Here is a 16,303-nt window from a genome sequence, read left to right as displayed (position 1 = left end):
ATAGGCTTAAAGTTTGTGTGAGCAAAATTTTATTTAAGAAAGAAAAAAAATCCTGCAAAAAATGAAGGGAAAAAAGCCTAATAGATAAATGTATGAGTGGGCCACTTTGCACCTTTGTTCCACTCCGAAGGCAGTTTAGATTCCGTACTCAAAGCTTGGAATTTGAGATGCAGGATTAATTAGCGACTGGTGTTTTAGTCTAATCTGAAGACAGGCATCTTCAGGAGCCAGCAGTAGTTAGCGTCTCACTCTCATCATGCAGCTACAGGTCTTAATCTACCTTCCAGCCACCACTCAGGAGGGGGCACAGATATGTTGGTAAGACTAGGTGAGACAGCAAAGATTAAGGCAGAAAAAATGGACTAGAATCTAACAATCAGTGATAACAAATAGATTGTTGAATGTTTCCATACCTTCATTAACCGTTAACAATCCTGCGTACCATTACATATGAATAAAGGAAGCTTTTATACCTTCACCAACCGTTGCGCAATAGTCCAGTATGCCATTTAAAATAAGATTTTGAATGGATACAGGTTCAGACACACCAAGTTGCACATATATACAGGTTAAAAAGTGAGAGTCAAAGTGGAGTCTTACACTTCATGATGGAATATGTAATCTAGATTCTCTGTTTAAGATGATGCCCTTTATAGTTTTTGTTTGGTCTGTTCTCCCTGTGGATACATTTGATTTGTTTTTGTCTTCTCGAAAATAATTCATTATGTGTCTGCTCATCCTGATAGTGTTCTACAGGAAGTTGTAGTGTGTGATAAGTTCCTGTCAGGTAAATGGTTCTGAAGGAGCAAAGTTCAATAGGATGTGGCGAAAGGAACAGGATGCAGATCATATCTCTCCAAGAATGAGGACATGGCAAATGAAATGGCTCAAAACACTCAAGCTGAGATCCACTGTTCACAACATTTGTATTTGAGAACATCAGCTGTAACTTTACCCACTAACATTTGCATTTGTTGCTGGTGTTTTTGCAGAATTGTTTGGTATTTACATGCATGAATGCCCAATTTGGACTATTCCTTACCTCTGCGGTGTTCCCTCATTAGTTTTAGCACAGCAGTTTATTTTCTACTGTTTCAGAGACCTAGTTTCAAAGATAATTAGTGGAGAAGCCATTGCATTATTAGAGAGGGTGGCAGTTGGGTGATTAGACACCCTGACCGAGTGTTGTTTGAAATAGCAACCACTGTTTTTTTTAGTGGGGGAGCAGCATCACTCTGGCTTCTTTTTGACTGGGAACCACCGTTGCTCCGTGGTGGGGGGACCACTTTCACACATTGTGATACTTTGCTGATCGAGTAACAAAGTGAACCATCAAACACCAGGATGCCACATAAAGTCGAACAGTGTGACTTTCCCGCTTCCATCAACCCCCCTTTTCCTTCCCCTGCTTCTAAGATCTCTTTCGGCTTGTTTTACAAAGACCAATAAAACATTGATGTGCTGCTGGATTTCACACCCAGACTAATATTGGCCATGACGAGGCGAGAAACTTGTGTCCCAGCAATACGGTTGTCATTTCTCTTGCGGGTCCTCTTAAATGATCATCTTATCTCTACCTTTTTCATGCATCAGTACAGCATCCAAGGCTCTGACTCTCGTCTTGAGTTGGTGACAGCTACTGCACTGCATTGTGTTCTCAAGATAGTGGAGTTACTTCTTTTGCTGTTGGTGTCATTCCCACATATTCTACTTTTCATAACCTATCACCAACAACAGGTTTGAGGTAGTGGTTAGAATGAAAACTGTTGGTGATGGTTGGAAAGAAAGGAAGGCGCCAATAGCACAAGATGATTGTCACATTAACTGGTTTTGCTTCCTGACCGACTGAAATCTAATATTGCTGGCTCAAACTTGTTTTACAAACCATTCCAAATCTTCTCTTGCTTTGTCTCGACTAATCTGGATACCTGGTAGGGTATCTGTGTTGTATCCTACCTATTATGGCATACACACATGGACATAATTGTGGGTATCCCTCTGTTTATCCCAAAAAACTTAAACTGAAATAACTTAAAACTAAAAAATAAATATATATATATTTTTTAAATACAGAAAATTAACCAATGAAAATTAGCCATTGCTTTTGAAGTGTGGTTCAACATAATCATTTTTGAAAGCTAACTAATGAAACAGGCCTGGGGAAAACAAAGATGGTACCTTTAACTTAACGGACGTAGCCTCCTGTGAACATTAGCACTTATTCCATAGCTCTGGACTTACAAATGATGTCTTTTAAAATTACCCAAAATAGACACAGTAGTAAATTAAGGCTTGTTTTCTGATGAAATATTTGATTTTTTCAGCCAGATTTTGGCCCACCCACATTTGGACACGTCAGCCTACAGTATATTGAACGTCTGTTTTTTTTTTTTTTTAAACACTGAGTGAAAATAGTGATAGTGAAACATTTCAATAAGCATGTTTTTAAAAAAAAAAAAAATCGATCGTTGAAGAACGAATACAGCCAAGTCATCCCACCACGTAAGTGCTTGCAGATTCATTTCTACATACAGACCCTTTCCAAAAAATTTGAATATCATGGAAAGGTTTATTTCCACAATTCCATTCGTTAAAAGTTAAACTTTCATAGATTATCGATTCAGGTCCCACAATTTTAAACAATTTCAAGTATTTATTTGTTTATTTTTATATAATTTGGGCTTCCAGCTCAAAAAACCCATGAAATCAGGAATTCCAAAAATTAGAATACTGTGAAGAAATAAGCCTAAAATTTGCAGGCCATAAATGTTTTAAACTGAGTGTCACATACTGATCATCGACTAAACTAAAAGCCCCTCCACAGGTTTCCCCAGGTGTCATTAAATTGCTTCGGTTTGGTTCAGTTGTCTCAGTTGGCTTCAATATGGGGAAGACTGCAGACTTGACAACTGACCAGAAGGCCATCATTGATACCCTCCATAGAATGGATAAGCCATAAAAGTTCATAGCGAAGGAGGCTGGCTGTTCACAGAGTGCTGTGTCCAAGCATATCAATAGAAAGTCTAGTGGAAGGACAAAATGTGGCAGGAGAAGGTGCACCAGCAAAAGAGATGATTGTAGGCTTCAGCGGCTTATCAAACAGAGAAGATTCAAGAATCTAGCAGAGATCCAGAAAAAGTGGAATGAGGCGGGAGTCACAGCTTCAAAAACCACCACATTCAGACGCATCCGGGAGATGCGCTACAACTGTTGGGTTCCTCTCCTCAAGTCACTTCTGAGTCAACGTAGGAAACGTCTCAACTGGGCCAAGGAGAAGGAGGACTGGATTGTTGGCCAGTGGTCCTAGGTCCCCTTTTCCAATTAAAGTGTTCCTTTCATTCGGGAATTTATTCTGATTTATTGAGATGACATACCCAAGTAAATTTTGCAACAGAAGCCTGCAGATGACCATAGATATGATTTATTATTCTCAAATTCGTAGTGGAGCTCTGTGAGGCTTCAGGCTATGGCATTTTCCAGCTAATAAATCACATCTTTAGTCATCTGCAGGCTTCAGTTGCACAATTTATTTATGTCATCTCAGTAAATTTCAACATTCATTCATTCATTCATTCCATTCAGTCATCTTCCGTTCCACTTATACTCACTAGGGTCGCGGGCGTCCTGGAGCCTATCCCAGCAATCTTTGGGCGAGAGCCGGGGTACACCCTGGTCACCAGCCAATCGCAGGGCACATATAAACAAACAACCATTCGCGCACACATTCACACTTAAGGGCTATTTAGAGTCCTCGATCAAACTACCATGCATGTTTTTGGGATGTGGGAGGAAACCGGAGTGCCCTGAGAAAACCCACGCAGGCACAAGGAGAACATGCAAACTCCACACAGGCGGGGCCGGGATTTAAATCCCGGTCCTCAGAATTGTGAGGCAGATGTGCTAATCAGTCGTCCACCGTGCCGCCTAAATTTCAACATATTTATTCAATTTTATTGATGTACCCTGTTAGTATAGTACATTCCTTTTGTCCTGCGTAGTGTCTCCAGTCGTTTTTTTTTTCCCTAAAAAGTTGTCATTTTTGAGGTGGGGGGATTCTATCCGACAGTGACAATACATAAAATATTAATACTGCCACTTAATAGTACATTCCCTTTTCTACACTGGCTGTGCAGTGAATTTGGTCTCCATTTCTGCCTCGTCACACCGACGAGTCGATTTTGGCGATGAAAAACGGACATTCCAAAGACAATTAGTTATTTAGCAATTGCTTAAAAATGTATTGATGTTATTGAAAATGACTGTCAGTTTCATTTTCTTCCGCGAAAAATACATAAAATCATCTTGTTAGTGAAATGTGGAACATTAAGACCCCATACCGCAAGGGAGTCAAACTCACTTTTATTGCGGGCCACATTGTAGTTACAGTTTCTCTCAGCTCCATTAAAAAAATATAAATGTTTAAGCGCCTCCTCATATTATTACAATCCCAATTCCAATGAAGTTGGGGCGTTGTGTTAAACATAAATAAAAACAGAATACAATGATTTGCAAATCATGGTCAACCTATATTTAAGAATAGACGACAAAGACAAGATATTTAATGTTCAAACTGATAAACTTTTTTTTTTTTAGTAAATAATCATGAACTTAAAATTTTATGGCTGCAACACGTTCCAAAAAAGCTGGGACAGGTGGTAAAAAAGACTGAGAAAGTTGAGGAATGCTCATCAAACACCTGTTTGGAACATCCCACAGGTGAACAGGCTAGTTGGGAACAAGTGGGTGCCATGATTGGGTTTAAAAGGAGCTTCCCTGAATTGCTCAGTCATTCACAAGCAAAGATCAGAAACATTTTTATTTGCCAAGTATGACCAAAAAACACAAGGAATTTGTCTGCCGCAGTTGGAGCTGCTCTCCTACGACAACAGACACTTTTGAGATTTAAAGACATTGACAAAAACTGTCACTGAGGAATAAAGGTTTGCTAGTTATCTGGTAATGCCGGTAATTTTTTATTTAATTTTTTTATTTATTTATTTTTTTTTTTTTTATACAATTGTGCAAAAAGATGCACAGTCCTCTAGCACTTAGAGCAGTTTGAATGACTAATATAGCAATAGTCCGGTGCAATGACCATTGTAGAAAGGGCTCCGAGACTTCGAGGAATGTATACAAAAGGTGGGTACATCCGTAAGTGCACCCAGAAACGCCGCCGGCTTCTCTGGGCCCGAGCTCATCTAAGATGGACTGATGAAAAGTGTTCTGTGGTCCGACGAGTTCACATTTCAAATTGTTTTTGGAAATTGTGGACGTCGTGTCCTGCGGGTCAAAGAGGAAAAGAACCATCCGGACTGTTATGGACGCAAAGTTCAAAAGCCAGCATCTGTGATTGTATGGGGCTGTGTTAGTGCCAATAGCATGGGTAACTTCCATATCTGTGAAGACACCATTAATGCTGAAAGGTACATACAGGTTTTGGAGAAAAATATACTGCCATCCAAGCAACGTCTTTTTCATGGACGCCCCTGCCAAACCACATTCTGCACGTGTTAGAACAGCGTGGCTTCGTCATAAAAGAGTGCGGATACTACACTGGCCTGCCGGCAGTCCAGACCTGTCTCCCATTGAAATTGTGTGGTACATTATGAAGCGTAAAATACCGCAACGGAGACCCCAGACTGTTGAACAGCTGAAGCTGTACATCAAGCAAGAATGCGAAAGAATTCCACCTACAAATCTTCAACAATTAGTGTCCTCAGTTCCCAAACATTTATTGAATGCTGTTAAAAGAAAAGTTGATGTAACACAGTGGTAAACCCTGTCCCAGCTTTTCTGGAACGTGTTGCAGCCATAAAATTCAAAGTTAATGATTATTTTCTAAAAACAACAAAGTTTATCAGTTTGAACATTAAATATCTTGTCTTTGTAGTGTATTCAATTAAATATAGGTTGAACATGATTTGCAAATCATTGTATTCTGTTTTTATTTATGTTTAATACAAGGTCCCAACTTCATTGGAATTGGGGTTGTACATAGACACAACAAATTGATGGATAACTAGTTTTGAAATTAAAGGATAATAGTTTGTTCAGCTATTGTTCAAGTTACTGTAAAGAGGGGTTTGGTAAGCAAAAGGTGCTTGAAATTTTGGTAAAAAGTTTAGCAAGAATCATGGAAGTTGCACCTGATTTGCTTTCACGGGCCCCATAAAATGATATGCCGGGCCGGATTTGGCCTGCGAGCCTTGAGTTTGACACGTGCCATACCGCCTATATTATTTTGTTGCACATCCTTTTGAGGCAATCACTGCAATCAAATGATTTCTGTAACTGTCAATGAGACTTTTACACCTGTCAACAGGAATTTTGACCCACTCCTCGTGAGCAAAGTGCTCCGGTCGTTTCAGGTTTGAAGGGTGTCTTTTCCAGACAGTGTGTTTCAGCTCCTTTCACAGATGTTCAGTACTATTTAGATCATTGCTCACAGAAGGCCACTTTGGAATAGTCCAATGTTAATGCTTTTAGCCCCTTTTTTTAGCTCTGTGTTTTAGATCATTATTCTGTTGGGAGACCCATGACCTGTAACTGAGACTAAGCTTTCTGAAACTAGGCAGCACATTTCGCTCCAGCATGGCTTGATAATCAAGCCTCTTCCATGTTTCACAGTAGGGACGGTGTTCATTTTATGGTATGCCTCATTTTTGCATCAGTGAAGATAATGCGCCTTGGCAAAGAGTTCCAATTTTTGTCTCATCTGTCAAAAGAACAATCTCCCAGAAATGTTGTGACTTGTCAGTATGCATTATGGAAAATTCAAGTCTGTCTTTTTTTATGATTTGCTTTTACCAGTGGTCTCCTTTTTGGTCATTTGCCATGACAATGACTGACAGTGCGATTTGACACTGATGGACCATGTCCTTCACATTAAATTTTTGGGGGGTTATTCTGGGCTCTTTGGTTACCATTCGTATTAGTCCTCTCTTCAATTTGTCATCAATTTTCCTCTTCTGGCCACTTCCAGGAAGTTTTGCTACAGTCCCATGGACCCTAACCTTCTTAATAATATGTGCAACACCAAAAGCTGCTTAGGTATGGCCTTACAATATAGCCTTTACCTTTTTACATGTATGTCTATAATTTTCTGTCTTATCTCCTGAGACAAACCTCTCCTTTGCTTCTTGTGGTCTATGTTCTGTGTGGCACACACCATGTCACCAAACAATACAGTAACTACTTGTCACCCTTTACGTAGGCAGACTGACTCCTGTGATGACAATTAGAGAGAACACACCCTAGGTTAACATGCCCCTGTAGTCTAATTACTTTCAATCTTTTCTAAGGCTACCACCATTTTTGTCCATGCCTGTTTCATTAGTTTGTTTCTTAATATGATTCAGTTTTATACAAGCTTAGGCTTAGGCTGTATTACTGTACAAAAACAAAGCAGGTGTGTAAATAGCAGAACTGAATCTATTTTCTTGCTTTACGTACAGTATTACGCTAGTAACTAAGGTAGGTGAGAGCAATGTTCTACAATCTGGCATTATTGTTGTCCTTGCAATAAGTCTGCGCTTCAAGTACTCATCGTCTTGTGTTTCTTGCAGTGGCCATCACTTGGTTTTAATTGTCTTTTACACTAACATTCCCAGCAAACCTAAACATTTTATGCATGACCCTTAAGTGATGGTACTGCCAGTACAGTACACGAAGGACGAGAAGCAGAGATAAGACTCGCCAGTCTTGTGATGATGGGAGTAGGTGATGGCTCCCTAAAAGCCTGGGTGAATCACCTCCTGGGGGCAGGGGGTGTAATGACTTCTACAGCTGGCCCTCTGGGACGACTGTGCTCGTGCTCTGAACCTTTCCTAGCTGCTTTAAGCCTCAACCGTGTTTGTTTGGGGAAGATTAGCAACGTAAACCCCTTACAACTTCCTGAACACGCAGCAAAAGGGAGACTCGATGGCGGAGACAACGGGAAGGAAAAATAGAGATTGATGAGTCGAGGGGTGGGGGGATCCTGAAACATTTTAATCAACTTCTAAGTAGGGATGCACCGATCCCACTTTTTCTGTCACAATACAGACACTTGGGCTTAAATATCAGTTTGTACACAATACAATCCAATATGGGTTGTAATTATTTAGCTGCTTGTCTGTCTGCATATGTTGGGCGTGAATGACATTTTGTTTTTAGGAATAAATTATTTTAAATAGAGTGCAATGTGCTAAATGTGTGTCTGTAGCATCGAGATGGTGACAGTCTCCATGGTTACATTACAAACGCCTTATTGGGCTGTTTCTGCCTGTATTAAGCCAATATTCTTATCGGAATGGGCCCTCTCTTTGTATTGGGGCTCTGAATAATTTACCATTACTGTCTTTTGGTGGGTTTTATCATGTTAAAAATCATTGTACTACATTTTGATGGTTTTGATTTGTGATGGTTGAATAAAGTTTAAGACCTTTTACCTTGCTAAAATATTCTGGCTGTGATACACGTCATGTGTTACAGGTGTGTTTGCATGTGTGTTCGTGCGCGTTTGTGTGTGGGCGCGCACGCGTCATGCCATGGCAGGAAACAGATGTGTAGTGATATAAATGGCAACACATGTCTGGGAGGCTATCTGCATGGGCCAGCCTGTCTTACTGCATTGCTCGACTTCCTGTGGGCTTAAATCAAGCTGGCTGTGATAAGGAGAGCCGAATGGTGTGTGTGACCACCACACCTTTTTTTAATCATCTGTGCCTTTTTGAATAACATTGATAAAATATGGTAAGAAGTTGGATGAAAATGTAAATATTCCAATTACCTATCGCAGCTTTGGTTAGGGCTTGCGGAGACATGAAGTAGAAGAGGAGGCGGACCTGTGTTAATTTCTTATTTTTTGTTGATAACTACAAATTATTTTCTTTGTTTTTTCTTTTTGCAGTCCCTGTCCTGAGCAAGGAATGGGTGATGAATTTGACCTCATGGATCATTCAGACCTCTACATCTTAGATTTCAGTGAGTATCGCTGAGGTCATCCATCGCTCTTTTTTTTCTTTTTCTAAATATACCGTGTGCAGAATTATTAGGCAAGTATTTTGACCATATCACTTTTATGCATACAGCGGCTGAAATAAGTCTTTAACAGGTCACCATTTTTCTCACTAAATACACTTCCAAAGGTGCTATTGCCCTGACAACCTCACCAGATGTTGGGAACAACCCAAGTAATCCATACATACAAAGAAAATAGAACAAATAAGATCAGAAATTACGTGTGTAAAAATGTGAAATGACGCAGGGAAAAAGTATTGAACACATGAAGAAAGAGAGGTGCAAGAAGGCATGATAAGCCAAGACAACACCTAAAACCTATAAATAATCAATTCAGCCCCTTGTCAGTGCAAATGAATATCGGCTGGTTCAGTCATAATTGTTGGCCTACAAAAAGGTCTCATTGCCAACGTCAAGACACATGCTGGGTAAGACCAGAGAGCTGAGTAATTTTTGCACAACATAACGATGTCATTGGTTACAGGCGCATATCTAACCTTCTGAACGTTCCATTGAGCATGGTTGGGGCCATAATACGAAAATGAAAAGCCAATCATAGCAGCATAAATTTGCCTCGATCAGGTGTTCCTCGTAAGATTTCTGACAGAGGAGTGCAAAGAATAATCAGGAGAGTTGTCCAAGAGCCAAGGACCACCTGGGGAGAGCTTAAAAAAGACTTAGCAGGTACTGTTGTCACAAGGAATACACTGAGTAAGGCACTCCGCCGCCATGGCCTGTATGCACGCAAAACCCCATTGCTAGGGGAAAAACAAGCACGTCAAAGCTCGTTTAAAGTTTGCTGAACAACATTTGGACAAGCCAGTTAAGTACTAGGAGAATAGAGTCTGGTTGAATGAGAGCAAAATTTGGATCCCATAATGCACACCACGTTTGGAGGAGAAATGGCACTGCACATCACCCTAAAAACACCATACCAACAGTGAAGTTCGGAGATGGGAACATGATGGTGTGGGGCTGCTTCTCAGTAAATGGTACTGGTAAACTTCACTTTATTGAAGGAAGGATGAATGGGCAAATGTAGCAAGACATTCTTGACAATAATGTGCTGCCATCTACAAGGATGATGAAAAATGAAACGAGGGTGGACATTTCAGCAGGATAATGATCCAAAACGACTGCCAAGGAAACTCTCATTTGGTTTCAGAGAAAAAAATAAAGCTACTAAAATGGCCCAGCCAATCATTTGACATGAATCCAATCGAAAATCTATGGAAAGAACTGAAACTCACGGTCCATAAAAGAAGCCACGGAACCGTCAAGATTTGAAGACTGCTTGTGTGGAAGAATGGGCCAAAATGCATGTGACTAGTTTTTCCATACAGGAGGCATCTTGAAGCTGTCATTGCAAACAAAGGCTTTTGTACAAAGTATTAAATAAATACCAGTTTGTGTGTTCAATACCTTTTCCCCGTGTCATTTCACATTATTACACACAACTTAATTTCTGATCTTATTTCTTCTACTGTCTTTGTATGTATGGATTACTTGGGTTGTTCCTAACATCTGGTGAAATTTTCATGTCAGTAGCACCTTTGGAAATATATTTGAGGAAAAAATGGTGACGTGTTAAATACCGCTGCATTTCCTAGTTCCCAGCTGGATAAAACTGAATGTTCATGGATTTAAGCATAGCAGATGCTGTATATTTATGTTATGAGTGTGGGTTTGGCATAAGGAGATCAACACCCGATATAAGGTGTGCGGAATTATTAGGCAGCTTCTTTTCTTTAGGCAAAATGGGGAAAAAAAATTAATTTAACTGACTTTTATATACTGATGAAATGAGAGTGACTCTTGACGGACCAGATGGATGGGCCATTGGCTGGTCCCACTAACGGGCACAGAGCTCCACCTCGACTCAAATGCCAGCAAAGTTGAGGTGGATACTGGTATGGCCTGGTATGATTTAAAGATGAGCTCGTTGGACCTTTTCGGGTTGAGGATAGGCTTAAAATGAACTCTCAAACATTCTGTCAGTTATTAAAAGACTTTCTTCAGGCAGTTATACAGGAAGAAGTCTGCATCTTTCAAAAATACAATGATTTTTATGCAGGACAACGCTCCATCACATGCATTCAAGTATTCCTCTGCGTGGCTGGCCAATAAAGGCTTGAAAGACGAAAAAATTATGACATGCTTACTTGCTCACCTGACCTGAACCCAATTGAGAACTTGTGGGCAGTTCTTAAACATGAGATATACAGTGAAGGAAAACAGTACACCTCTCAGAACAAATGCCGCAGAGACTGTGGTTTCTGCTGTACAAAAAATTGGACTATACTGTAAATCAAGAAACTGACAGGATCCATGGATGGAAGATTGTCACCGTTAATGAAAAGAAGGGTGGCTTTATTGGACAATTTTAAAAAAATATATGTATCAGTTTCTGTTGTAATGTTTTAAGTGTTTTTGTTTTTATAGTTCTCGCTTAAACAAATGAAAATAAAAAAGTCAGATGGTGGGATTTAGTTGCATAATAATTATGCACACCAATAGCTGCCTAATAATTATCCACCTATTGATATTCTCCCAAGAGAGCCTAAACATCACAGTGTTACTTTCTTAAACATTCTTGTTTGAGAATTATTAACATTTTGGATTAACCTAAAGCACCGTGGGTGGTTATTCATAAATATAATCCTCAAAAATGAGACTTTCCTAATAATTCTACACATGGTGTATTTTCAAATAAGAGCTGGCATCATTGTCTGATTATGAACATAGAAATGATGTAAATTGGTAGTCTTACCAACATCCTTCTTATACCAACACCTCACGTCTTCTGCACTTACATCCAATTTCCACGGCAGTCATGTTTTAGACCACCTTGGATGAGGGCACAAATGTGTAAATTTGACAGGCTGTGACCTTTCAGTGATGACTGGCCAGATTTTGAAACCGCCAACGAATTTGCCATGGCATTCACAGTGTTGAGGAGAAACCTAGTTGGGTAACACAACTGAGAGGCCGTCCGTCGCAGAGCTGAACGATTTTGGCCAAATATGATAATCACTATTGCTTTTATCAATATTGTAATCACAATTATTAATCACAATTATTCATCATCTTGGGAAAAATATCTGTATTTTTAACAAACAATATATAAACATTTTCAGTGCAAAATTAAACTTTGAAATAAATGATCATTTTAGAATAAATGATAAATAAATAAAACAATATTTAACCAAGAATTTTAAATTTACTTAGGGCTAACTGAGGCTATGTTCACACTGTCAAAGACTACGGTAAAATTATGCATGACATACCAAGACCATGTCCAAGGTAGCAAATGTAAACTGATTCCATTTCAGTGTTGTAAGATTCTAAATTGTGTATATGATTACACTTAGTCATTTTGAAAATGAGTCTGTCTCTTCAAGATATTTTTCCTCATTTGAGAACATTGTATAATAATAATAGTGGATATAATATTCATTCATTCATTTTATCTTCCGTTCCGCTTATTGTCACTTGGGTCGCGGGCGTGATGGAGCCTATCCCAGCTATCTCCGGGCAAGAGGCGGGGTAAACCCTGAACTTGTCGCCAGCCAATCTCAGGGCACATAAAAACAAACAACCTTTCGCACTCACATTCACACCTATGGGCAATTTAGAGTCTTCAATTAACCTACCCTGCATTTTTTGGGGATGTGGGAGGAAACTGGAGTGGCCGGAGAAAACCCACGCAGGCACGGGGAGAACATGCAAACTCCACACAGGCGGGGCTGGGATTTGAACCCTGGTCCTCAGAACTGTGAGGCGGATGTGCTAACCAGTCATCCACAGTGCTGCTGGATATAGTATCCATCCATCCATTTTTTGAGCCGCTTCTCCTCACAAGGGTCGCGGGAGTGCTGGAGCCTATCCCAGCTATCTTCGGGCAGGAGGCGGGGTACACCCTGAACTGTTTGCCAGCCAATCGCAGGGCACATACGAACAAACAACCATCCGCACTCGCATTCACACCTACGGGCAATTTAGAGTCTTCAATTAACCTACCATGCATGTTTTTGGGATGTGGAAGGAAACCAGAGTGCCCGGAGAAAACCCACACAGGCACGGGGAGAACATGCAAACTCCACACAGGCGGGGCCGGGGATTGAACCCACGTCCTCAAAACTGTGAGGCAGACGCTCTAACCAGTCGACCACCGTGCCGCTTGGATATAATATATATTAATAAAAATAATAAAAAATGTATTCGTTATTCTACTTGTTAGCCATAGAAAACTATTTGATTGCTCGTCACTGAATAAATCACATTCTTACTCTACAGTCAGGTGAACAAGATAATTTTTGTAATTTATTTTTTTAAAACACCACCATTTTGTAACTTTATACCAAGCCCCAACCAAGGGGTCCAGATCCTTCTGTTGAATTAGAGGAGTTTGTGGACATTTCTGTTTTTACTAAACCCACCTAGGCAAAGGGGTACAATAGGAAAGCTGTTTCCTCTGTTGGCTTTAAAGCCTGAAGACTGACATGGCCACTGAAGTATAATCTAACTCCAAACTCACTTTCTCTTTATATGATAGGTCATAGTCATCCTGTGCTGTGAAGGACATTTATCAGTTTAAGAGCATTTGGTTGAACATGGTATACTAATACAGCATTCATCCTGCCACCCATTGGAGCAGTCACATCATACGTTTCACTGTCAGCCATGTGTGTCCATCCAATATAAATGCCTTCACTGTGGTTGAAAGCTAATGCTTTGGATCAAGAGTTGTTCCTTTTGCTCTCCTTACTGTCCTCCCACCATCATTTTGGTACAATCTAAAGTAACTTTATGATTTCCGATGTGCCCTAGCAAATCATCTGGCCTTGTGTGAAGTGAAGTAGTTTGCACCTTGTGGTTTGATTGTGACTATCTCCTATGGGATACCAACCTCGTTGAGATTGGTGTTGAAGTGGTTCGATGTGTAGATAGTTCAAGTATCTTTTTTAACCAAGGAGAGACATCCACAAGGATCCACTTAGGTTGTGTTTGCCAGATTGTTAGTTGATTATTTTGTTTAATCAAATGATGGCCCTGATTACCTGGGATCCCTCTGCATTTGAAGGGTTCTCTTCCAGATACCAAATACATTTGTAAATTTGCAATATATTCTTGGAAAGTTCTGTATGTACATAATGAGGAAACAGGCCTCACCTGACCTTGTGCTCTTGGAAGGAAAAAAGTATAGTTATCTCCTTCTTTTCTCCGTTTAAAGCCCTTGATTCAATTCTATCGTGCACAAAGACAAATTTAGTTAAGTTCTGTCATTGACCATCATAGATTTGGTTATATATATCATATGGGGATGTCTGGAGCCAACTTTTTCACTTCCAATCCGATACCGATATTGCAAATTTGAGTTTGGCCGAGACCTATATCGGTCCGATCATACATAATGTACTTATTTTGTAGTATGGAATGTTTGAAAAGGCTTGATCAAGTGATATTACTCAAACAGAGAACAGTAATCAGCAACAGAGGGTTAAAGTAAAGTAATATGTTATTATAACTCTTTTTTTCACAGCGTTTGAAGAATATATGCCAGAGTATTGTTATATTGCCTGTTTTTATGTTTATATAGCGTTTGTTTACCAATATCCATTATTTTTAGATATATAAGTGCCGCGTGTTTGATGCTAATTTTCGTTAGCATGTTGATGTTTTTCATTCAATGTGTGCTAGCTTTGAACAAAAACGAAGAAAGAAACTAAGTCTGTGATGTATTTGAACATTCTGTCGGTGTAATTCTTGTGTGTTTAGTTTTACAGTGAACTTCAACTGTGTGTCAATAAATGACTAAGCAAGCAACATTCACTCTTACGCCTTGCTACTATGTTAACACCTTAGCAGCATGTTAAAATGGGAATTTTAGATAGAGTCTGATCCGATCCTTGTTTTTTTGCTGAGATCGGAACGATTTCTGATCTCAAAGATTGGATCGGGACACCCCTAATATCATACCACATTCAGTTGCTGTGAGAATTTTATCTGAATGAATGATGTGGACGTTTTCTGTATAGATTGACACATTTTATAATGTTGATGCCTCATGCAGTTTTCACAGACATGTCATGTCATGATGCTTGTGAATGCTTTTTCCATCTTGCTTCTTGAACATGGTGATTTTTGTAACATAGCGCATGTCTAACAGCTTTTATTTGTCTGACATGGCTCTGTTCTAAATGGTGACTCACTTTTATCACTATCCTATGACTCATCCTCCTTTTTTTATTTCAGGTCCTAATTTGAAGACATTATGCAAAATAGCTGTAATTCAGTACAGTCTGGAGCAGTCAGGGCTCCCACATGATATCAGGTCAGACAAACATCCTGTTATATAATGTTTGCTATTTATTAAATTGAGATATTGTTGTCTGTGTTGTTGTTCTGTGCTTTGCCACAATTTATTTTACTAGCTTATTTTCAAAAATAATGACACTCATCTTTGTTTTGCTGAAGTTGTTCTGTCCTTTTTGTCTTTAAAGTGCCTTGAATTTGTCTTGCTACTGAGTTGCAGAGGAAAGGATATGAAGGAATTAAGTTATGGAAAAAGAAAAAAAATAAGAATACTTATTCAGGTTACAGACTCCACAGACTTGTTTTGCATTCGTCAGTTAACACCGCGGCCATGCCGCGCTCTCTCTCTCTCTCTCTCTCTCTCTCTCTCTCTCTCTCTCTCTCTCTCTCTCTCTCTCTCTCTCTTTCTGCGGAGAGTTCTATGCACAATAGACAATAGATCTAACCATCATCAGATGGCTGCCACGTCAATACCCCACATTCAACGTGGCCGCCAAATAGGCAGGCGAGGCGCGTCTTTTGGAATTGGATCAAGTCATATTGTATATCTGTGACCTGGAAATTCTCCATTCTCTGTCTGCATTGCACCACAGCCCCAGTAAACAGTGACCAATTCTAGAACTAACAGACTTTCTCAACAGCATTTTAAGTGACAAATGGAAAGTATTTTTGGACACATTGTTCAGTCCCACATTGTTCCTTTTTATCCAATATCCATCCTATCTGGGTTTGTTTTATCGAGGTTCCACTGTATGTGCAAATCAGATGAAACATCAATGAAAGTGGCAGGTTTACATTCAATACCATCAGTGTTGCAGCCAGTAGCAACAATGTTAATATAATAACAGCTCTTGTATTGGAAGTGGTCATAATGTTATGGCTGGTCTGTGCATTACTCTCTATGGAATAATAATCATCCATAATTATCATTTTACAACTTTTAAAGCTTATTTTTCATAACACAACATAAATAGACTTTGGCTTTAAA

The 16,303-nt window shown here is 39.5% G+C and overlaps 1 protein-coding gene across 1 annotated transcript in view; it reads left to right on the top strand.

Annotated features, from left to right (window-relative positions):
* The window catches only part of klhdc3 (kelch domain containing 3), a 53,306-nt gene that overhangs the window by 33,183 nt on the left and 3,820 nt on the right, over positions 1-16,303 (top strand). The window contains exons 10-11 of the mRNA XM_061789185.1: positions 8,891-8,964; positions 15,256-15,334. Of these exons, the coding sequence (XP_061645169.1) occupies positions 8,891-8,964; positions 15,256-15,334 (153 nt within the window). The remainder of the gene's footprint in view (positions 1-8,890; positions 8,965-15,255; positions 15,335-16,303) is intronic.

The sequence above is a fragment of the Phyllopteryx taeniolatus genome, chromosome 11 (genome assembly GCF_024500385.1).
Source record: "Phyllopteryx taeniolatus isolate TA_2022b chromosome 11, UOR_Ptae_1.2, whole genome shotgun sequence".
Taxonomy (NCBI): Eukaryota; Metazoa; Chordata; class Actinopteri; order Syngnathiformes; family Syngnathidae; genus Phyllopteryx; species Phyllopteryx taeniolatus.
Note: the sequence above shows the minus strand (reverse complement) of the source record. Positions and strands in the feature narration are given on the sequence as shown.